This window comes from Pagrus major, chromosome 6 (assembly GCF_040436345.1).
Source record: "Pagrus major chromosome 6, Pma_NU_1.0".
Classification (NCBI taxonomy): domain Eukaryota; kingdom Metazoa; phylum Chordata; class Actinopteri; order Spariformes; family Sparidae; genus Pagrus; species Pagrus major.
Window position 1 is genome coordinate 29002395 of NC_133220.1, and position 23831 is coordinate 29026225.

General features: G+C 43.4%; 1 protein-coding gene across 1 annotated transcript in view; it reads left to right on the plus strand.

The window, feature by feature from the left end:
• ndrg3a (ndrg family member 3a) overlaps positions 1 to 23831 on the plus strand; it is a 35481-nt gene that overhangs the window by 689 nt on the left and 10961 nt on the right. Inside the window, exons 2-3 of the mRNA XM_073468441.1 lie at positions 14548 to 14631; positions 17763 to 17795. Of these exons, the coding sequence (XP_073324542.1) occupies positions 14575 to 14631; positions 17763 to 17795 (90 nt within the window). The 5' untranslated portion in view covers positions 14548 to 14574. The remainder of the gene's footprint in view (positions 1 to 14547; positions 14632 to 17762; positions 17796 to 23831) is intronic.

The window sequence follows — 23831 nt, forward strand, 5'->3', positions numbered from 1 at the left end:
GAATTAAACACAGTGATACAATACAAAGTTAAAACCTAAAATCCCTGGAGAAATAGGAATCCGCCTTTTTGATAGTAGTAATACCAGGCATAGCTTTTAAACTCATTGTTGAGTATAATAATAATAATACTAATTCAAGTTGCACTGTAATTATATGTTTATTTGGGGAATATTAACATGATTTAGAGTTAGGATGTCGTTTTGTCCAGAGTTTGAACAGGAATCCTTTAACGCTAGCTTGAAAGCCCCAAAGCTGTGTGTATGTGTGTGTATATGCGTGTTGAATGTGTGTCTTGTCACTGTAGATAATACTCTTCGTTCTGCACATTTTTCCAAACACTGCCTGAGTCTAGACTCGGCAGATCCATCATAATCAATCAGATCAATCACAATGATGCAGCTGCAGGTGCTACACCAGTGTTCAGACACCACGTGATGGATGACAATGTCACCGGTGGCCATGCGAAGGTCACACAGGTGGAAAGTGTAACAGAGTGGGCATCAGGTGTTTCCACTTACTTAACATAACCACCGTCATTTTTGGATATATTTTCAAAGGACACTGTGTTCTGTAGTCCCCCAGTTACATATCAGGAACAAATGGGATATTGTAGTAATTGTAGATAAAGGAGATTTAAAAATCCCATGAAATAGAAGGTCATCATAACCTTTGTTTTAAGTACAGCAGATACACTGTCTGTATATTAAAGCCTTCACTCTGGTGTCTAATTTAAATTTTAGTATGTTGTAGTTTCATTGCGTTGGGGGTTAAATTCAGGTGTTGTATCTCCCACAATGCCCTCAACGGTGTCACATGGTCAGTGAGGCTTGAATGGAGCTTACACAACAAGCAACAACCAGGCATTTGTTGTCACTCACAACACTCTTGACAAAGACTGTCGTGAAGGCTGGAAAGGCTAATAGATAACAAGCTATTGACAGCAAGTTTCTGTAAACTAGCCTCTTGTTTTAAAAGCAGGAGAACGAGCAGACAGTTTATTGTTGGTTTATTGCCATATTGTTGCAATCAGTCCGCTCCTGGTTGATTATTACAGTGAAAGCCTAACTATTGGGAGTGTTGAGAGTTGTTTATTAAGCCACACATTGTACTCGAGGTCTTGAAATCTCCAGGAAACGTGTCCATCTGGTCTCTGTATGCTGCGATTATTAGCCCCCACAGAAGTTTTGAGTCATCTTAAAATTGGTTTACCACTTTATTAAAACACTTTGTTTTCAAGCTGTCAGTTCTTCTGTTAATCTGCCTGACTGGAGGGATTCCACCTTTCACAAGTGCTCATAGAAATTAGAAACAAATAGAAAATACTTTGTAATATTTCCATTTTGTGTGCGAAAGGGCAGACATTTGTCTTTGCTTGCATGTGCAAAAACAAGTTACAATAAGAAACTAGTCAAAACAGGACACATTAAAACACATACACATAGAAACACAGATAGGAGCAACATTAAATTCAAACAAATAGAGCTGCAATGATTAATCGGCTAGTTATCAATGGTTAAGTTAAACTATTTTGATAATCAAAAAAAGTCAAAATTCTCTGATTCAAAACAAGACATTTTGAGGATGTCATTTTAGGCTTTGGGAAACAGACATTCTAACATTATATAGAACAGACAACTAATCAATAACTCGAGAAATCGTTAATTGCGGCCTTAAAAATAAACTTATCCGAGTGCTCAGAGTGAAAACAAGGCAGCAGAATGCAACACCACTGTACATAATACGGCAGTATACTGTAAAGGAACGATATATGGTGTTTTCAATATGGCAGCATGAGGGAACTACACTATTAAGGTTCCTTTCAGCGTGGATTACAACTTGCACATCATTTATTATAGGGATTACAGAGTACATAAAAAGTGAGAAATGCTCTTGTGTAGAAGAGGATTTCTTGCAGGGATGAATGTCAGGGAATAACACTCACTGGAGACATGGAGACAGTAATTAAGCCACTGTGCTGACAGCCAGTCTGCCTTGTGTTCACTCTCACCTCAGCATTACTGTGTCTCTTGGTATGCCAGCGCTGCAGGGCAAAACAAGGCCGTCGTCAGACATGGGCATTTACTGGGACTTCTGCTCATAATTGGAATAATAATAATACCTGCGTTGTCAACAGCACACCCTTTTCACGTTCTGCTATTGCCTTTCAGTCATCTGGTGCCACGACAGTGTTTTTGAAAGATTCGTAGCCACTAGGATGTTGTTCAAACCATATATTTGTCTGACCCTCCTGGAGCTCTGCTGCTGCTGCTGCTGCAGCTGCTGTGTTTTTGTAACTGAGCTGCATCTGTAATCTAAGCTTTGAAAGGCCTCGAGTTACAGCACAGCAGCTTCAAGCTTTCAGACCGAAAAACAGCTGATGCATAGACACTTATGTTCCAGGTTAACTTCTTGAATTTCCCTCGACCCCGGCCGAATAGCTTATTCAAACAGCTATCCTATTTATCCCTGCTCCATCGGCCTCTCTGCAGGGACGGATTGACTGTAAATACTTATTGCAAACAAAACAAGTGACAAAATGCTAGAGACAGTCGCTAGCAGGTTTGTGCGAGGTTGCGGCAGTGTCCACACACTTATCTGCTGGATCGCACCCCCGCTGGAGGAAGGGCTCCATTTTCTTTATCAGCATCAGCAGCATCAGCAGGTGGTGATGAGGAGGAGAGGCAGGCAAAGCACAGGTGGTAAGCTTGTTGATTCAAAGTGTTGGAACCTTGCCAAGCTGGACCTCTGGATGCTTAGGACTGTCCTTCAGTGCTGCTATTCAATTAGGATCATGTATTTTAAGAGCCTCCCCTCATACAACAGCACATATACTCCATATCTACTGCAGAAATTGCAGCACATCAAACATCAGTGTCTTCTTTTCTTTTAGTTTCTCTGAGAGTTGTCATTTGATTTCCCATTCCTTATTCCTTTAAGTAAGAGAAGCATTTCCCACTCAGAGGAATCTCATTGTATTCAGTATATGTGTATGACCGAAATGGGAGGCGATGAAAGAAGATGTTCCACTTCTCCCCCGAGAAAACTCCCAGTTTGTCATAAGCGGGCTTGCACAGACCGCACACTAGGCTGTCTTAAACTCAAAACATGATAGCAGCATGAAGCTTTATTTACAGTGTCTCATGGTAGGCCGTGCACAGCGTGAATCATTTCATACTTGGCTGGCTTTAATGGTCCAGGGAACACCTCAGAAAGTTAAATGCTTTAGTGAGCAAATGGCAGATAGAGTGCCCTGGTGGTTTGAAGATCCTCCCCTCAGGCTGTGTTCAGTTCAGACTGAGATGATACTCATAGTCCCAGTCATCTAATGCTGGGATTTCATGTGGAGAGATTGGGTCCCTAGTGAGTGTATGTGTAGCTCAGTGTGAGTCATGATTTGCGCATGGTGCACGTAAATATAATGTTTATACAGTATATTATTAATTATACAATAAATAATTGTCTCTGTGACTCATTTGATGCCGTTTTGCTGCATTGAAAGTTAAGGACAATCCCTCAGAGCCTCCTGAGAGCCAAGCAGGAGCCTCGCCGACCGGTGAAGCATTCAACGTCGCGTTCGTTGTCGTGACGAGAAGAGAATGACTTTATGTAAATGATGGTGAAAAAGGTCATTCGATTTCAGCAGCGCCACCAGCTGAGCTGTGGATGACTCGGGGAGGGGGCCCCCCTTGGTTGCCAAGGACACCGCCGACCTCCTCGGCGAGCGCTTGCAGGGGAAGGCGCCAGAGGAGCCACCTCTGTGTTTCTGTGGGAGATTGAGTTGTCAGTAATCAGTCACTGTGACAGCCAAGCTGACCACATGGATAACTCTATTAGCAGAGGCTATGTTCCTGTGAGGCAACAGGCCTCTTAGTGCTGATTCACACAGAGACACAGGCTGAGACGTGATTCAAAGACCTCTGTGTATTCACAGGCATAGGTCTCTACTGTTTCAGGGCACAAGGGTTCTCGAGTGTCTGTGCTGCTGTGTTAATGTTTTATGGAGATAGTTTCTAATGTTTCCACCCAGCTTGTTCAACTGATTCTGGTTCTGTATGTGTGAGATAATGAGTGTGTATGTGTGATCTAGTGGTCAGGCTACACAGATGGTCACGCTGCTGCCTCCACAGCTGCCCTTCGGCCAGCCTGACCGCTGTCTACAGATCCTGCTGAGCCTCCAGCAGGACTCCGGTGCTCTGGAAACTCTGCCTGCACACATCAGCCAGCTGGGACCCACAACACACATACATACACACGCACATACGCACAGCACCCCTCTCCCACTTTGTCTTTCTCTGGGCTGTCTGCTCAAGTGAGCATGGCAGAGGAAATCCCCATAGACTGAGTGGCAGCTAGCCTAGTGTGGCGGAGTAGGGGCAGGTACTCTGTTAGCAGCACTGAGTGCAGGACGGACAGCCCTGGCCATTCACTCTTATTTATAGCCAGATAGCAGGAGGAGCTCAGCCAGGAGAGACTCATTGAGACGGGCTCACACCTCGCTCTGACCTATCACAGCAGATTTATCAACACTCATTTGCTTCTGTGTGCCCCCTTAGTAGTGCTGATATTTTTCTCCCTTTTACCTCACCCTCCCTCCTTGCTTTCCTTTGTGTTGGACCTGTCTATGCTAGTGTGTATTGATTTATTGATGATGTGTGTCATGTAGCTACAGCAATCTGTATTGCCATTCCTTTATTAGTCAATTTATCATCGTTTGAAGGCATCAGCTGTGGCAGTGCCTTGCAGGGAGTTATGTGAAGTTAAAGCAAAGATGAAAATCATCATTCATGAGCAAGCACAGAATGAATATTTTGTATGTTCCCGTTGTTCACACCACTTAGAACCTGTAATGTAGACCTAGTAGTAGCGGTGGGCGATCTGATGATTTGAGATTGATCTTGAAGGCGAAGGCGATACTTTTCAGGTGAATCATAGAGATCGCAGTGTTTGAATGTCCTCTTGCATCTATTTCCAAATTTCACGTAACCTCATTGACAAGCAGATCGGTGCTACGTAAATTAACTAGTAGAGTGGCTCCATGGCTAGGCTACATAAGTTATACTTACAAACTAGCAGATGAGGAGCTTGTGAACAATCTGTAATGCAATATTGTGTTTAAATGGTGCAAATGGAGAAAGTCATTCAAAACATCACAATTGATTGTGATAGTGATTAAATAGATTGTGGAAAGAAATTGGGCTAGATCGCCCACCTCTACCCAGTACTGTATTGTTGTAGGGGTGGATGATTTCACCAAAAATCTACGTATATTATTAGTTTTTGGTCATTTCTTTCACAAGCAATGAACCTGGATAATATAATATATATATATTATCATTTTGATTATTAATAATTACTTAATTTCTCATGTTGGCTCAATTCTGCTGTCTTCTCCTGAATAATTACAGATAAACAGTCAAGGGTCTGTCACCAACACAGGTGTTTGCACTTTGTCTGATTAGACCTCTGCCGGGTGGGTGGGTGGAGCTACATGGGGAAGAGACCCTTTATCACAGTAGACATTTTTGGTGCAAATCACATACTTTTTCTTTTTAATTTTAGTACGTACTGCAGCTGCCCTTACAGTACATACTGTTGCATGCAGTTTGCATACACTTGGGACATAGTACTTAGTCATGACAGTACGCCTTGAACTTTGACCCTCTTGCTCCTATATCCGTTGCAGCCATAGCACGAAATTCTGGAGTACAAAGGACATATTACTAGTAACTAGTAACACAGTGCTTTCATCTGTCATTGCGGAGTCTGGCATTCTGTTAAATGAGCTGTCATCTGTCAGTATGCTGTCAAATGTTTGTGCTCTCTTGGCTTTGTTTATATGTATCTGACACACCGTGGCGGATCTACCGCTGCACATAAGATTGTGGGTCAGAAAAGCCAGAAAAGAATGCTGGTTTGTACACTGCAAAATGCGACCGGATGTAGTAGGACATCCTGGTATTTTTGGTATACTGCATTTCACATACTACATTTTGGGACATACCAAGTCTTTTTCTGGCATACTAAATAGTATGATAGTATGGGTATTAGAACGCAGGGATGGACTTTTTAAAGCAGAAAAAGCACAGGTGTGACCAATAACGTTAACGATGCCGCCATCTCTTAAGTGTCCCAGTAAGCAATGTCATTGAATGAGCATGAAAAATACAATTGCCCTGGAACTAGCCATCATTAATGTTATTAATTCCACCTGTGTGTTTCCTTCTTTGAAAAGCCAAATGTCTGCTGTGAAAAGGGTCTACTATTAATTAAACTGTTGAGGGTTTACATTATCTCATCCGATCAGAAGAATATTACATTCATTTGGCACTTTTGTCTGAAGCGATTCACAGTAAGTGCAATGAACCTTTATTAAACAAGAGCTAGGAGTCATCAACCAAGCACGGTCTATAAATGCCCACATGTCCTGAGAGGAGGTCTCATCAGGCATGAATAAGTGAAAACACCTGTGTTGTAGCCATCCACAGTTTAATTACATGGCATTCAGTCAATTGTTCATTAAAATATTGCAATATGAGTAAATTTCGGGCATTAAGAGATTATGTATTTCATTATTATACATTTTGGTGTATATAGTTTATAGTTCAATACAAGAGTAGGAGGGGGATGGATGGCAAGAGGACACAATCACGTCTAAGAATCAAAACACTATGACTCGTAAGACTCACTTAAAACTGATATGCAGCTCAGTGCGGGAAACACTTCTTTATTTATACATGATGACCAAAATAGATGCCTCTTTGACTCTGTGTGGGTATATAGTACAATGTACTGAGCAGTGGGGAACATGTGAGGAATGACTCACATCCCAGCTGCCCTCGCACACATGCATACACAGAAGACCTTACATACTATGCACATACAAAATTCATAACAGCTACGTACACTTCCTCTACTGACACGGGCCTAATGGAGTTTCCAGTTTGCTGGTCCGAGACATCACCTCACCAGTGGAAAATATTGCTGTTGGTCTATGGGTCTGTATTAGTGCAGTAAATTTAGCGTGCTGCTGGAAGTTATGACAAATAATTTTACGAACCATAGCGCTTTATTTAGGATGCCAGTTGGCTGTCTTCTGAGACTCTCCCTCTGTGGCTGTGTGTATTTTCATGTGACAGATGAGGCATGCTGATCATGCCAATAGATATGTGGTTATAAATCAATACAGCCAAATGCTGCTCTTTAATCTCAGAAGACCATTAGCAGATAAAGTGGCCCCACAAGGAATAATGTAATTCGTTAAAAGCCCTCACAGAGTAATGAGAGGGGTCTTGCAAGGATGAGAGATGAGTATGAGTGAATATGCTGTGGGTGTATGTATACTTTGCCTTAAGTTATCTGAGACTGTGTGTGTGTGTCTTGAGGTTATGTGCCTGTTTACATGGATGTCTGTGAGTGCAACAGAGGCTGTCCCCAATCCACCATGAGTATAGAGGTCAGTGTGGGTGTGTGTAGAGGGGGGGCCCCCTTTTTTGGCAGGCAGATCAGTGCAGTGGCTGCTGCGTGCCAATCAGTATCGTTGCTGAGGAACCAAGCTTTTACTCCCAGGCTCACACACACACACACACACACACACACACACACACACAGACGCACACAGAAAAATTCAAATGATGGACGGTCAGTTTAGGATTTCCTCTATAAAAAGATGCAACTATGCGCCTCATTAGACACATGTTTTGAAGAGACAAAGACGCACGCACTATGAATGAATATCACGACCCAGAAGACAAGGTCATGAGTCTCCTGACACACACAAACGCTATTGGATGTGTGTGTGTGTCTTATAGCTTCACAGCAGCACTCGCAATATTGTCCCTGTGTGTGTAATATCCCATGTCCCATCCAAGTACAACCTTTACAACATTTTTATCACTTGCATTCTGAGTTATGGCTTGCTTCAGGCTCAGGATATTAAATGTAGAAGTGACTGAGTGAGTCTGCTTTCAGATTCGGAGGGGATGAGTCAATTATAGTAATGCTGTATTTAGCATTTATTAGACCTTTTTAATCCTGGAAGGATCAAACAGGAAGGTTGGTTTTTGAGGAGCAAGATTTGTTTCTCTCACTGTCTTAAAATAGCTTCTGTGACACGTATCTTACATTTCCTTTTGTCTTTGTAACCAATGAGACATTATTTTTGCTTTGTCATCTGTTCAGTGTTGATCTGCATGTAAATGTGCGTACATATCAGTTATGTGAGCTCACACCTGTGTGGGATCGTTTCTCAAAACTACCTATTCCAGTGTTTTTAGCTTGGTTTCAAAACCAGAGGTGGGTGTTGTTCCACATTTTAAAGTGGGTATTGGATAAGAATAGACCATTTTGATGGAATCATGAGAGAAAGAGACATCACAGAGATGTCTCATCATAGTTTTTGTTATATCGTCAAAAGTTGTAAAAAAAGAGATCTGTCAGCTCGTATCAGGAGAATCATATAAGCCTTGAGGAGGCCTCCGGAGAGCAAGCTGTCATTTAATTAAGTAGACGTGAAGCATGGGGAGCTGAGTGTGTGCGCATGCATGTGAGTGTGTGCTCGTCTCCATGCTCGTTCATCTGTGTGCGTTTGCTGACAGTATCAGCAGGGGATGTTCTGTGCTATAGGTCAGTTTTTCTGTGATTGAGAACAAAAGAGCAAACTCCAGATCAGGTTCCCTGCCTTGCCTCCACAATAAAACATAATAACATTCAACCATCTTTTATATCAAAAGGGTTGTTATTGACCTGGCGGGAGGGGGTGGAGGAGTGAGGGCTGAAACACCAAACAAATGGATTTCCTTCTTTTAATTCTCTTACCAAACGGCCCGGGTTAGAGCAATAATCTGGAACTGAGCCTGTCACAGTCCATTAGCTTTACTCCGGCGGGATTGCTACCTCTGCAGACTCAGAACTGTAAACACAGGCTTGGCCTGGTTACGAAAAGTTGGAAAGAAATTTCTAGTAAGGCTCCCCTGGATAGAAAAGTCTCCCTGTCTAAGAACAAGGCGTCACCACACTGGTGACTGTGCAGGGATTAGTTGTTTCCTCTTATTTGTTGCCCTGACAGCAAAACACTCCAGCACATAAAGATGGGCAGACATAGAAGTTGGGCTGTTGGCAGGAGGGTAGTACCCCTGGAATTTGTGCTGGCCTATTTTCTGTTGTGATGTGAAGCCCAGTGAAGTGCTGACTGCAGACTGAGGCTCCATTTGAGGACAGACACGCTTGTGTTCCTCTTTGATAGGAACTGTCATTAGAATAATTTGGTTCCCAGAGCAAGCAGACAGCCAGATGACACTACTTCCTCTCACTGGAAATGAGTTGTTAATTGTCAATAGCCATGTACCAAATCTGGATCTTTTGATGGACACAGCCCATTAATCTGTCTCTGGGTGGCTGGATGCCACACATGTTGTGTGATAAAACAGCACATTTTAGAATGGCCTTTAATTGTGACCAGCACATGACCCACCTGTGTGCTAATGATGCTGATTAATCAGCATCTTGATATGCCACATCCGTCAGGAGAAGTGCTCACTAACATGTTTTTTTGACAAATTTGCGCTCAAAATTTGAGGGAAATTAGATTTTTGTGTGCACTGACAAAACTTTAAGATCGAACACAAAAGCATAGGGTCCAAAGTGAACACCCAAGCAAAATTGTGGGTAGGGGTATGGTTAGCCTACCTTTCTGCGCAGCATACACTGTAGAAATTAGCCTCGTGGAAGCTCTCTCCTTCCACAAAGCTTTATGTGAACCTATCTCTAGTCATGGTGTTTGTAAAGAACTGGCTGATCCTCTCTGTCCTAGTGGCATCACAGCGGTGTCTGCTAACATTGCTAGCAGATGAGTGATGAGAGATGGCCTGTTATCTGTTTCTGCTGTTTTCTGCTTTTGATAAATGCACACATGGATAATAGTTGTTCTGTGATGGGCAAGTTAAACTTTACATAACTTGCACTGTAGTCATTTCATTTATTTGGCTGAAATACTTCAAACATCACTCTTATGTCTGCTGGTCACCATTCTGCCTGTAACGTTAACCAGACTGAAAAGGTTAAACATAATCTGTGGCTACTATATTTTTGCTATATGGATCTGTGTGTGTGCATGTTTATGTGTGTATATATAAACCATCCATGTTTTGATAAGATATCCTTTTGCATACCACAGACAACTGACATCAAGGGATCATCTGAGATTAAAGTAAATATAATAAATAAACCATGATGTTTTGGATTTAATTGGTCTCTATAGTTACTCTGTAACTGAGAAATTTTGAGTGGATTTTTAGTGCACTGAACGCTTGTATTTTTCTACATCAAAATCAAGCATACAAGCCCCCTTTTTCTTTATCACGCTTTGTACATTTTCTTAAATATTTTTTGAATGGCAGATTGAGTTTTATATCAGACTCAACCTCACCAGGTTTGCTGTAGACCTTTCCCTCAACAGGAGGTGACAGTGTAGACACTTCACAGATTTCTGCTTTATATCACCATGGCAATTCGCCTGATGGCTGAGTCAGGCTCCCCATAGAGACCCAGAGGTGGGTTAATATGAGGTCACCGTGCTGACATTCACTGTGGTCAACCTGAAGCCAAAGAGGTCAGAGTCGGAAAACGGCCATGATGAGAATGATGATGACAAGGAGTAAATCTGCAGTCACGGTTGCCATGGCAATAAAGAGGAAAGAGGCCTAATTGAGGGTCTATGGGGGGGGTCAGCATCACGGCTGGGCTCTCAGTCGTCCATCATGCGGCCTGCCTAGACTTCCTGACGGTCCAAGGTGAGATGGAGATGGATAGACAAAGACGGGGAGAGAGTGCATGGAGTGGAGAGGGAGGAAGGTGTGGGAGGGGCAGAAGGAAAAGGGGAAGGAGGAGCAGGGGATGTGTTCATCGATCTCTCAGCGTCGTCTGCTGACATGGCAGCTACAGGACTCCTTTTTGTTGGCAGAGACACCATATATCTACTGTAGGTGTTTTGGCACACGCCTTCTGTGTCCACACATGCACGCGAGCTGGCGCCTGAAGCTCAGTGTTAAGGTTAGGGCACGTCCTCTCTCCTCTCACAGGATGATGTGGGTGAGGTAGGAGGAAGCAGATAGGAGAGAGGGAGGGAGGGATGCTAAATACGTTATTTATTTATTAAACTGATATATCAACATGTCTTTGCCATATAGTAATTGCGTCTGAATTGAAAACTCACCGTCTCCCAGAGGCAGCGCTGACGCCAAACTGTAGTAAAGGCTGACCTTTGCTGCATGGAGACGGCCTCATGTGGTTTCCCTGTGACACGATTTGTTCCTGCTGTCGTTTCTTCACCCAGCTCAGCCCCCTTGGCCCTAGCTGCGTGGAATGACATTTAGCGCTCAGATGAGGTCCTGCTGGCAGCTAGACACCGCTCTGGGAAATGGACTCAAAGAACAGATGAAGGAAATCATGTGTGAGAGCCAGCATGTAATCGTGTTTTACCCATCTGCAAACGGAAGAGATGAGTAAAACAGGTTCTGATGTCAGGGAGACCGTTTACGAGAGCAATCCGGCACTCATGCTGTCGAGGCTAGAGGGACTCGTTCTATTATGTGAACTCTCTCAGTCCTTCCCCCATCCTCATCCACTTTAATGGTATGGTATGAATATAGGACAAACCCCACAAGCTGCACAGATTGCAAATGGAATTTCCCTCCTGTCATCTGAGACTGCTACTGATTTTCTCTTCCAATTACACAAAGCTTTGCTGTCGTATGTAGACAGTCTGCATGGCTCATTTGAGTGTCTGTGTTTGGCAGGGTAAACGCTGCTGAAAGCACATGTTTTGAGCTTCACTTGATCGGTTCCTCTCATTTCTACCACTATCTATTCCCCTTGTCTCCTCGCCTCACATCTGTCCCTTGGGGCTATCCCAGCTTAGAATAAACATCGGCAACCAGCTTTGTCTCTATGGCAACAGCTGAGCATGCTGAACGGGCGAGCAGGCACAGTAGGATGGAGTGGCAGTGGATGCTACTAAGTGGGATCTTTGAGGTGATTTGATGCTAGGTTAAGGGGGTCTGAGGTCTGCTTGAGGCCCCCAGGGGAGTCAATGTTCTTTCAGGTGGAAACCAAAGGAATAAGCACAGATTGATGGTGGGGGAGTGATGGAAGTTGGTCTCCCAGTATAAGGGGTCAGTGGGGTTGGGCTGTGAAAGCCACCAGTCAGTCTGTCAGTTGGTTTAAGCTCACCCTGACCCCGTCTCCCTTAACACCTCAATTACCCGACTAGCCTGCTACAATTAAAGCAGCTTTTGCCTCCCTCCCTCTTTCTGTAACAGCCTGAGGAAGTATTGGATTGATCCGGCCAATACGCTCAAGCATGCAGAGTATTTGTTTTTCTTTTTTCCTTGTTCACTTGTCTAAATATTATTTAGTTCCACCGTTGAGCCGGATTTGTCAGCAGGGATTTTGCCGGGCATGTTTTCACTCCCCATGCTGATGGCTGAGTACTTCCAACACTCGATGTTTCTACATTTTTTTTCTGTTTTATGTAATTTGAGGATTGTGCACAGTTGTACCCATCTGCTTCCCGGGTTGTTTCCAAGCAAGCAAGATGACCTCTGACTCGATTCATGCGTCAACAGGCAGCTGTCTGTTGAGACCTTTGTCAGGGAATCAAAGGATGAAACTGCTGGTAACACAGACATGCCGTGAAATCATCATCGCTGTTAGTTCGCTGCTCGAATCCTCACTAACCAACCCTGAAGGTTATCTGGTACCAGCATCTCAAGGTCGTTCCAGGGGGTTGGCTCTGACTCAGGAAGCGATTATAGCCACTCTTTTAGTTGGGCTAGCCCTCTACACAATTGTGATTGCCCTCACTTCATGTATGCTTATTTACATTATGTACAATGCGATCTCTCTGTATCTGGGCTGTTTGTGGTGCGGTGCAGGCAGTTTTGGCTTTGTCTTCCAGTTGTAAGCATTGACCTAGAAGAGGCAGAGGCTCCATCTGCTGTTATGTGCAACACGAGCCACTCTCCTGGGCACAGCCAGGTAATTCAATACCACTTCCTGTCCTCACCTTGTGCAAACAGGCAAGGCCTAAGAGGTACCATATCAGGGAAAGTGGGGGAGGGGGACATTTTGTTCAGTAATTATGTGCGGGGACAAACGGCTGGTTTCAAGGGGAAAACAAATGAGGTGGGCTTCAGAGCTTCTTGTTAAACCTGGCCTGATCTATCTTTGTGTGTGTGTGTGTGTGTGTGTGTGTGTGTGTGTGTGTGTGTGTGTTTGCACAACCATCTGTGTGGAAGTGTGACCTTTCCCTGAGAATTGATAGAGAAAATGCCCTCTATCCCCGTCCCGACTGACTCTTGTGTCATCATATACGTATCCCTGTATGCCAATGTGAAGTCAAGAAGAGACAGAGAGAGATACTGTCTGGGCTAGACTTGTGACTACATGCTGTTTCCTTCAGCCCCATACTAATTGAACTGCAACTAGTGCTGATAGGACTAGTCAATTAACTGATTCATCGATCAGTATTGTGTTGCTAATAAAGTTAGCATGCTAACCAGCTAACCTCAGCTCATCCTGTCTTGTAATAGTACTTTGGCCCTGAAGAGGTGATAGTATAGCTCAACTCCTGCGTGCCCACCTCTGGCTCTGGTGCCCAGTGCGGCACTGCTCATCTGCAACATTCCCTGTGCCTCTGGCCTGAAAATCTCCTCCTGGCAGTCTAAAGTCCAAACTATGTCATATTGGACTTATGTTTTGACATTTTGCTGTTAAAACTAGTGGTTCATGAACTTTCCTTCACCTTCAGAAGCATGAAAGAAAATTCATGCCTCACCTCCCAAGCAAAAAAAAAGGTTTTCATTTTCATCAATCATTAATAATACCGGGGGAAATTCCTAATATAATGTGCTAAGTTGAATTTTATTGAGGTGAACACATGTTTCAGGTGAACGAGATAGCCCTTTTAGCATTAGAGCACTTTTTGTTTTTGCCACCACATGAATCATATTTGTGGCAACTGTGGCGCAGGAGGTAGAGCGGGTTGTTCACTAATCGGAGGGTTGGTGGTTCTATCCTCGGACTGCACGTTTAAGTGTCCTTGGGCAAGATACTGAACCACAAATTGCTCCTGATGGCTGATGGGGTGCTTTGGATAGAGAGCAGGTTGCCACGTTGCTTGGCAGTCTCTGCCATCAGTGTTTGAATGTGTGTGTGAATAGGGGAATGTGACAAGTGCGCTTTGAGAAGTCAGTAGACTAGAAAAGCGCTATATAAAAAATCAATTTACCAATTGTGCAACTTTAGCTCTGCTCAACATTCCCCCCCAGTCATTAGCTGCAGCAAACAGAACTGCCGTCAAACATGAGTCAGTTATGAATGAATATATCCAGACATCTTCTGTCAGTTATGTCATTTTGAAAAGTCCATAGAAAGAATGATATCATTTATGGTGACATCTGCCTTACATTCAACTGGCATTTTCATTTGTAAAAGCAATGCAATACTTATTATCATTGAGTATAATTTTTTCTCTCCTTCTCCTTGGGCAGAGTGGTTTTCAGTGACGAGACAGGAAGATGGATGAGCTGCAGGATGTACAGCTGACTGAGATCAAGCCGCTGCTGACCAACAAGGTGAGTTGTGGGGAGGACAGTGACAAGCCGCTAAGGCAACAGGCACACAACTGTGCACCTGAGCCAATATGTAAATCACACATACAAACTAAAGAGACTTGTGGTGCACGCTTAAAGTGAATGAGCACCCCATATGGCCCCACCAGGCAAATACATACGCTAATACACTCGGCATGCACACTCTGCAGTACCGTTCATCAAAGTGAATTATTCATATCTGCTTGACTGTCGAGAGGGAAAAGAAAAGAAGGGAGAGAGCGAGCAAGTCAATCGAGAAAAAAAAGGTTGTAGACGGAATGAAGCGAGAAAGAAGAAGAGAGGCACGGTGTCTAACGTAAGACACTCAGTCAGAAAAGAGAGTCAACCAAGTACCCAGAGAGATCAAAGGAGAAGCTGGAAGAAACTCATCTCTTTATTTCTAAGAGCTTGAAAGACTCCTGCAAGTGAGCTGTGGCAAAAACAGAAGGAAGGAGGAGAAAAAACCCAAAGGGAGATCAAAGCTCTTCCCACATCCTCATCTGGCCTCCTCCTCCTCCTCCTCCTCCTCTTCCCTGCTCCATCTCAACAGCTGATGGGCTGATTAGAAAGAGGGTGTGTCTGTGGATACACAGGAGTGTTTTGTTCTCCCCTCAGGCAACTGTCACAGACAGTCAGGGGGGCAAAGTGCCTCAGAGGAGAAGTGAGTCGTGACGGATCAGGTCTGAGGGGACTGCATCTCCTCAGCGGTGGGTCTGAAGAATTAGCAGCAACATATTTCTCTGTGTCAGGCAGCAGGCTGCATGCAGTGTAAGGTAGATGTCTTGTGTGAGGTGACAGGGTGGGGAGTATTCATCATAAAAGTCATCTGAATGAAGGATACTGGCACTGACCTCTCACTCCACCTAGTGGCCAGCTCATTAAAAAGACAAAGCGAGGAGTCTGGAAAGCAGATGGAGATAATGACATGATAACAGTGATGATAGAGGACTCTCATTTTCTCTCTGATTCAATGTGGAAATGATGAAAGCAGCTTCTGGTTTCCATACAGACAATACATTTATGAATGATTACACTGGTGATGCAGCCAAGTGTGAGGAGGAACAGTACTGTCTGCAGCAGCAAAGTAACCTTAGCAACAGTAAATAACAAGATGACAGTTTTAATGGCCTTCAGTAAAGGGTACTAACGTATGTAATTGTAGTTCAACTTCGAAGCAGAAGATGGGTAAGAGATAAAGGATAATTAACTCCTTGTCTAGTGCGACAGTTGACATAGTAACAAGTAAAACACAGAAGCACAGTAGTGATGCATATTTGGCCAATCAAATTACTTAGAAGAAGCTGGTAAGTTTATAAAAACCCTCATCATTCAACATGTTGAGGCAGCTGACCTTGATGAAGTTGCTTTGTAAATCTACCTTAAGACTTTCAGTTCCTTCCTGAACCTTCAGCATGTTTTCTAAAATACTTGTTGTAATACTACAACAGAGAAGTGTATGACAGTAATCAAATAGTGTAGATTCCGGCTATGGTTGTACGATTAATAGAATTTTATTTTAAATTGCCATGTGACTGTGCTTATACCTCTTCTTCCTGTTTTTTGTTTTTGTTTGTTTGTTTTTTTTAACATCTGGCTGCAAACTTATTAATGATCCAGTGGTTTGGAAACAGGGGGTGGGACAGAAACTTAATTCAACTGTCCTATCAAGCGGTATTTGTTTTTTTGTCTGATATGTTTAGAAAATAAAAAAGACAAAGCATTTGCAGTGACAAAGCAGTGCAATGTTTTGTCTTGTGCTATAAATCCAGAAAGAGAGCCTGTGGTCATCAAGAAAGGTTAAACCAATTTAGCTGTTAGTGAAGAAGATATGAAGCAACGCGCAGGTGTGCACAGCAGGCGTACACGCACCCTCATACACATTAAACTTGACCCCTTGCAGCGCATGTACCGGCTCTCTACAGTGATGACTGTGCACGTGTAGTGTTCCCACATTCAATATTGCATGAGGTATAGAACGTATCATACACATAGAGCTGGTTAAAGGGACTAGTTGAAGCCCATGGTGGCACGGAACATGTTATATTCCCTTATTTATTTGTTTAAGTTTAAGAAAATCCATTGTTATAAAGACATCATTTTAAAGTTCTATACGTGCATGATGTTTCCAAAGTCAATGAGTAGTCATATTAAATCATTGTGATCTCAGTATTGATCAAAATAATTGTGATTTTTGATTTTTGCCATAATCAAGCAGCCCTAACACTGCCTGGAAACATGGTTTTCCCATGTTTGCTGCTGCACCTCTATTTTAGTCGAAGAAGAAAAGGAGGGATTTATAGCCACCATCTGCTTCTACACCCATATACACCCTACTGGTCTGGCCTGTAAATGAATCCCACAAGAATCGTCTCTGTTGTTGCTGCCCACTCTCGCTTTACTGCCCATCTCTTCTGTGGGATCCTACTGTCTGCAAAAAGACAAAACACCAGCTAATACAATACGCAACACTCATGTAATATGTGTAGAGAATTTATTTGGTATAATACTGAAAACTGGACTCATTTCACATTCTAAGTCGTCTGCACTTTATGGTGTTGATTTAAGATGCAGAGAAGAACAATTTTTTACCTGAAAACAGAGTTTGCAGTCATAACTGGGTATGATTAAGAATATTGCTATAATTGTGCTGTATATCCCACATCTCAATCAGTATATCCAGTAGCAGCAGTTACTGGTAGACACTGCACCACACTCAGTTTGAATCCGTGACATGTTTGGTTTTCTACAATCCAGGCACAGAGTTATTTGCTTGAACCCCACTGCCATAATTTGCTGAAATCAAACTGATCATTCATTGTTATTATCGTTTCTGGGAAAATGACCAAATGTTTAATCAAAAGTTGTAAAGAGCTTATTAAAATGGGACACTGCTGGATTTGTTCCCAATTATTCACACATGGATATTTAGACCATTGCGTATGTTGAATAAATCCAACACATCATGTACTGCAGTGCCATCCACCTATATTGAATGAACCTCCAGCAGTGTTACAAGTACAATAGGTATTATTATTGGCTCCACATACATATAGAAATGGGGCATCTGTGAGTTTATTGTATATTTAAACTCTCCTCTTTCACTTTTCTTGCAGAATGCACGCAACTTTCAAGATTTCGACTGCCAGGTGAGTGTTGCTCTCTACTCCTACACAAAGCAGTGTTGTGCCATCATGGTTAGAGGAGATGCAGTTATAGTGGTGGGGGGTTGGGGCATTGGGACATGGCCCCATTCTCACAGCCCTACTGCTGAAGCCATTTGTTCGCTTGCCCTACATCTGAATGTCGTTCTTCACAGGCAACATCCAGTTTTACCTCACACCCCATGCTGGTGTCATCCACAACAAAGGCCATTAACTTTTCAAGGTGGTGTTTGAATGCTTTTGTCATACAGTTTTGCCCAGCCTGTTCTCCAGGTTTGTCCTTTGCAGCTGTGTGTCAGTAGAGAGAAGGTCAAAGCTGACTTCAAAAGGATCTTTTATGATTTATAATTCTGTTTAAAATGATAAACGAGCCTAAAACATTGTTTTTTTAAGATGTCTTTATTTGTTTGGATGCATACTGTATTTGTATGAATTCACTGGTATGTCTGTGGTCTGTGGATCATTTACACTGATAAATGGTATAAAACTGCCTGTAGAGATTTTTCACAGGTCTTTCAGAACGTAACCCTGTCTCTCATGTGGCACCAAGTGTCATGTTTTGTAATAAGGTGTACTTTTAATGCTACAAAATGGAAAATGGGTGATTCTTTAGTCTGTCTTTGTTGTGTGAGGGATGTAGATGATCTTTACAGTGTACTTTCTTTGTAAATGTCAGGAAGAGATATGAAAGTGCAGTGACTTCAGACATTCATTAATAGTAAGATTGAGTTTGGGCTATTGCTGCTATGTTGCAGAAACTGTTTGCCTTTTCACAGTGAGCTTCTCAACCATAGTCAGGTCTTTTCATGTGATAATGTAAGAATAATTATCATTCAAGCACAAAGGGGTATTGTCCTTGAGCAGGAAGCGTTCCAGATCCCTGTCTTTGATGGTGTCTTTGCATGGGGAATGGGATTGCTGGCCCTCCGCCTCTGTGCTAGGCAATTAGCTTGTTCTTGCAAGGAGCCTCACGCATAAGGAGTGACTTCCCACAGGCAAGCACTCTGCTGTGTTTCTTGAGCATCACGGCTGCAAAGGGTTAAACCTTTCATCCCTCTCTCACTTTCTGCAGTCACGGCTGCTTCCAGGCTGCATCCCACCAGAGCTAAATATAGCTGCTGCAGGCAGGGGAGGAGAGGAAAGCATGTTAGCTGGAGCAGGCTGCATGCTCCCCAGCATCCATTCCTGTCTGCATTGCCAGTACTAGTACTTTAACATTCATAAAATGCTGCACTGACTTGTATTTTCAATTTGATTTTTTTCCAGTCATACTCTTGTGACTCAGTCCAGGTCCTGCAGTTGTACTTTAAAGAAGGCATTGTACCAGGATGTGTCCCAGTGGTATTGAGGCAGACTTAACTATATTTGACCTTATTTCTATGGCAGCCATTTTGACATCACACAGTCACATTCAAGAGTCTCAAGGAACAGTTCCTCAAACTGGTGATTCTTTGAAGGGTATTTGGAAGTTTTTAAGTAAATGTTTATTGAAAACCAAAGTGAGAACTTAATAGATATAATAACCATTTTCATGGACAACTTTTTAACTGTTTCACAGCAGGAAGAGAACAGGTTTAAACAACATTAATGATGTCTGAATTCCATTGTGCTGCTTCAGTTTCAGGGTCCTGAAATTTGCGCATATTGTCACACTGTCAAGACATACCGGGAGATTAAAAATAGAACAGGGCTAAGCCATAATTAATGTTATTTATAAGACCTATGCTTTTCTTACTATGACAAGTCATTATGTCTGCAGTTAAAATGGCTTGCTGTGAAATTAGTGAGCAATCTTGTGAATAGCATGTATTCAAAGAGCAGCATGCAGTCAAAATTCTGACTGAATTTATACTTTGGGGTTCATAGAAATTAAATGTGTCGGTTTTAGATGCCAAACGGGCAGGAATTCTGAGAAAAGGAGTGTTAGCTAGCTTGCCAGCAATTTGTTAAATAGCCACACCACAGTATTTAGGCAAAATTGTAGTAGCAAGCTATAGTGTTCCAAAATGTGTTTCTAATTCTTCTCAGTTAGAAAAATATACGAAATCTTAGATATTTGTTGCTATTTTAGTCTCCTGCATTTATGTAATGTAAGAATTAAAAAATTCTGCCAATGAAATGCCCAATGTAATTTCATTGTACCTGGCTACCACTGCCACACAGCTCAGTAATACAAGAATACAATCGGAGCCCATATGCAGTACAAGGCATTAGCATCAGATTTCCCATGAATCCCTTCTATGCATGGGGGAGGGGTCCTCACCGCTGCACCGTCAGTCTGAGCAGCCCATGTGACATTCCAGCATCTGGAGGGCAAATCCAGCTCTCCTCTCCTCTCCTCTTGCTCCTACAGCTCCCACCACAGGCGGTCCACAGCCACTGCAACAGTCATGTCAGAAGCCTATACACCTGCATGAGGAGGGGGTGGCGTTGATGATGGTGGTGGTGGTGGTAGGTATGAGAGGAAATCCAGAAGGGTGTGGTGCTGCAGTCTTGTGTCCCTTATGATGTCCTGCTCACGCCACTGAGAAGCTAGGAGGGGAGGAAGGTGTGAGTCAGCTTCCTCCGCCCATGGGACACTGCTGTGTTTTTAAGTGCATACTTAAGAACACGGAGTTACTTCATGGGCATGGAAACTGCTGACTGTACACTATAAAAATAGAACATGTTAGGGTTGATGATGTATGCTGTGGAGAGTCAGAGGTGGTCTACGTGGAACCAGAATGAATGTGATATTTTAGTTTAATGTCTCACCATGTTTTTCTTTTAGCTTATATGTGCCATTTCAAAATAATTATTTCTTTAATTTTTTTCCATGTAATCAACATCACTATTTAGTCATCACCTTTCATGGTCATGTCCAGTTTACACACCAATTTCCTTCTTGACCTTGTACAATTGCAACAAGAAGCTGCCTCCTTTATTTTTCAGACAAAGGGCTGTTAAGTCACGACTTTAGCTTTTTCAATCTCCACTGTCTGATTAAGCCCAGCAGAGGGCGCCATATGCCTGTTCATTGTGTGGCTGAAGGGCTACAGTATGTTTAGTGTGATGTGTTTTTAGTCCTCTGTGCTGTTATAAAGCTACGTTTAAGCAAAACAGAAATGTATATTGCACATATGTGGTTCAGGTACCGTCTTAGAAGAAGATAAAACTGACCATACCATGTGTCGCACAATGTCATTTTATACTGTGTACAGTTTAAAACAAGGTGTTTTCCTGATCTTGTGCATTGTTAATATGCTTGGGCATGAGGAAATCAAACTTTATATTCTGGCAGTGTTAAAGTTAAGCTCTAAATTGAACTGAGCTGTGCAGACCAGCGCATCACTGTGCCTGAATGACTCCTCAGACTGCAGTCCTGCTGAGACACGCAATGACTCAGTGTGTGACACAATGAGGCACCTGTACTGTCAAGGAAATGGTACACATGTGTCGGTCCACACACATCCTCTCCATGGGATGACAAATTACATGTATGCCATAATCTGACTAAATGATTGAACGTCACAATGAATTTCCAGTTAGTCACATTCTGACTGTGATCTGGCTTAAATGGCCAGGGATGGAACGACGGAGATGGTACACTGGAAAAAAATCTTAAATAAAATGTCAGAGATGCTACTCTCTTGTGGCATCATATTGTACAGATCATTATATATATGTATTATTATTATTCTATTTGTCGAGTCTGCATATCAAGTGTTTATTTGTCGAAATGTACATACAGTACACGTGTGTCAGTGGCACCCTCTGTGGGTTAGGACAGGGAAAATTTAGAGGAGAAACAACTTTTCTATTTACAACCTAACATGCTGCTGCATTGACTAACCAATAAAGCACCCCTTTGTCTTTGTGATCCCACCCACTCTGTGCTGTTTGCACATGTGCTATTGGCTGCAAAAAGCAGTCTGTCTCAAACAAAGGCATGATACCCTGCGCTACCTCCAGTTGTGCAGATGACAGAGGAGAGTAGAGAAGGAGAGATCAATAAACTATGTGGATCAAATAACTCGGAGGCAGATTTAGGGTTGTGAATGTTGAGTAAAAATAGCAGCTCATAATGGGATCATTTTCTGGTGAGTCTGGAACATAATCAGGGTCATCTTTTCAATGCCAATACTACTACTATATTGAAGTCAGACTGCTGCATTTTTTTGCTGGTCCTGCTGAGTGACTCTCTTTTGCAATTGGAAGTCACTAACAGAGTCTAACTATAGACATTGGGGGTTGGGATACTTCTTCTTTGGATGCTGAGGTCATTCACATTCTCCTCCATCAGCAAGGTGACACTAAAGTGAACCTCGAGACAATTGTTGGTGAATTTAAGTTATGAGCAGCCATTTTGCTGATGCAGAGCGCAGCCCAGGGTGAGCTGTCAAAGTCAGCCTCCTCTCCTCTCCTCTCCTCTCCTCTCCTCTCCTCTCCTCTCCTCTCCTCTCCTCTCCTCTCCTCTCCTCTCCTCTCCTCTCCTCTCCTCTCCTCTCCTCTCCTCTTTATCACTATAACAGTGTGACGTCAGCAGCCTGCCCATTTTTCCACGACTGCCTCTGCATCCTTTGCACCCCATCACCCCTCTTCCACACAAAAACGCCCCACTCTCCCCCTCCTCTCTCTCTGTTCTCCTCCAAGCCCCACCCTCTCCCTCTACCCACCTGACCCTCCGCAGTCCAATTAGATGCACCGGTGGCTGGATGTATGGACGCACCGTGACTACCAAGCACAAACTGCAGTCTCACTCTCCTCCCCCTCTGTCTCTTTTCCTGCTCTCTTTCCCTCCTCTTGTCTCCGTCTCTCTCTCTCTGTTCTCTCTGCATCCGTATCCACCCCTCCCTCCTCTTCTGCTTTCATTCAGATTATTTACCCATCTCCTCCCGACTCCCTCTGCTATTTCTTTCTCCTCCCTCTCTTCCTCGCCGCTGCTCTAGCCGCCTCACCCTACATCCCTCCCTTCCTACCAACGCTCCCTCCCTCCTCCTTCTTCTTCTCCTCCTCCTCCTTTTGGAGATCTTCAAAGCTGACCAGCACACACTCGCACATAGCATAACACACTCCTCTCCTGCGTGGGAAAAACATGTCAGCTATTCTGGACCTGGACCAGATTGCATGCTCTGGGAATGGAGTGGTGAGTGACAAATGCGTCTTGCCTGCCTTGACACACCTGGCTGGTTCCATGCACCAGGGGGTTCAGATTAAAGGGGGAGGTTGTTGTGCGGTCTCCCCAAAAAGAGGGGGACAGCAGCTGGCTCTAGGAAGGGAGAAGCTGGAGGAGGTCTTTCCAGGCTTGCTTGTCACCACCTTCAGCAGACGGCTGAGACTTGGGGCTTTTTCTCTCTGGGCAGCTGCTAGTGTGGGGTGAACATTTGGTTAGTGTGTGTGTTTGTGCCTGCAGGTCACACAGCGCCCATGTGTGCAGCCTTAACGTACTTTTTAATGTGATGTTATGAAAGATGCATGTGTGTAGTGCTCAAGTGTCTGCAAATGCTACAACCAGAGGATGTGTACGTGCCTGTCTGTATGTTCGTGTCCATCAGTAGAGTAGCTGGTATTTGTGTATTTCAGGGTGCCTGTACATGTGTGCTTTTGTGTTTATTCACAACTGCAGGGATGCGTGTTTTGCCTAGTAAACGGTGAACAGCTGTGGATGGTGCATAGTGCCATTATTGTGAAAATTATCTGTTATCACTGAACACAGGCAGGGAGGTCACTCACCCCACACACACTCTGTAGCAACAACATATCAAAACCTCTGTGGCGGCTCCTTCCCTCCCCTGCAGAGACCTTGAGTTTGTAGTTTCAACCCACTGCTTCAATGACACACACACACCGTGCGTTTGCTGCAGGTGGGGAGGGCTGTGTTTGTGTCAAAAGCAAGCAGGGTGGCATGTATGTGGGATGATCCCACTGGAGAACATGCATGTGTGTGTGTGTGTCTGATGAATATGCTTCTGTGTGTACACTAAAGTAATTTGCAGGCTGCTGGCCATTTCTGCCCTGTAATGCTGCTCTCGGAGGTGATTG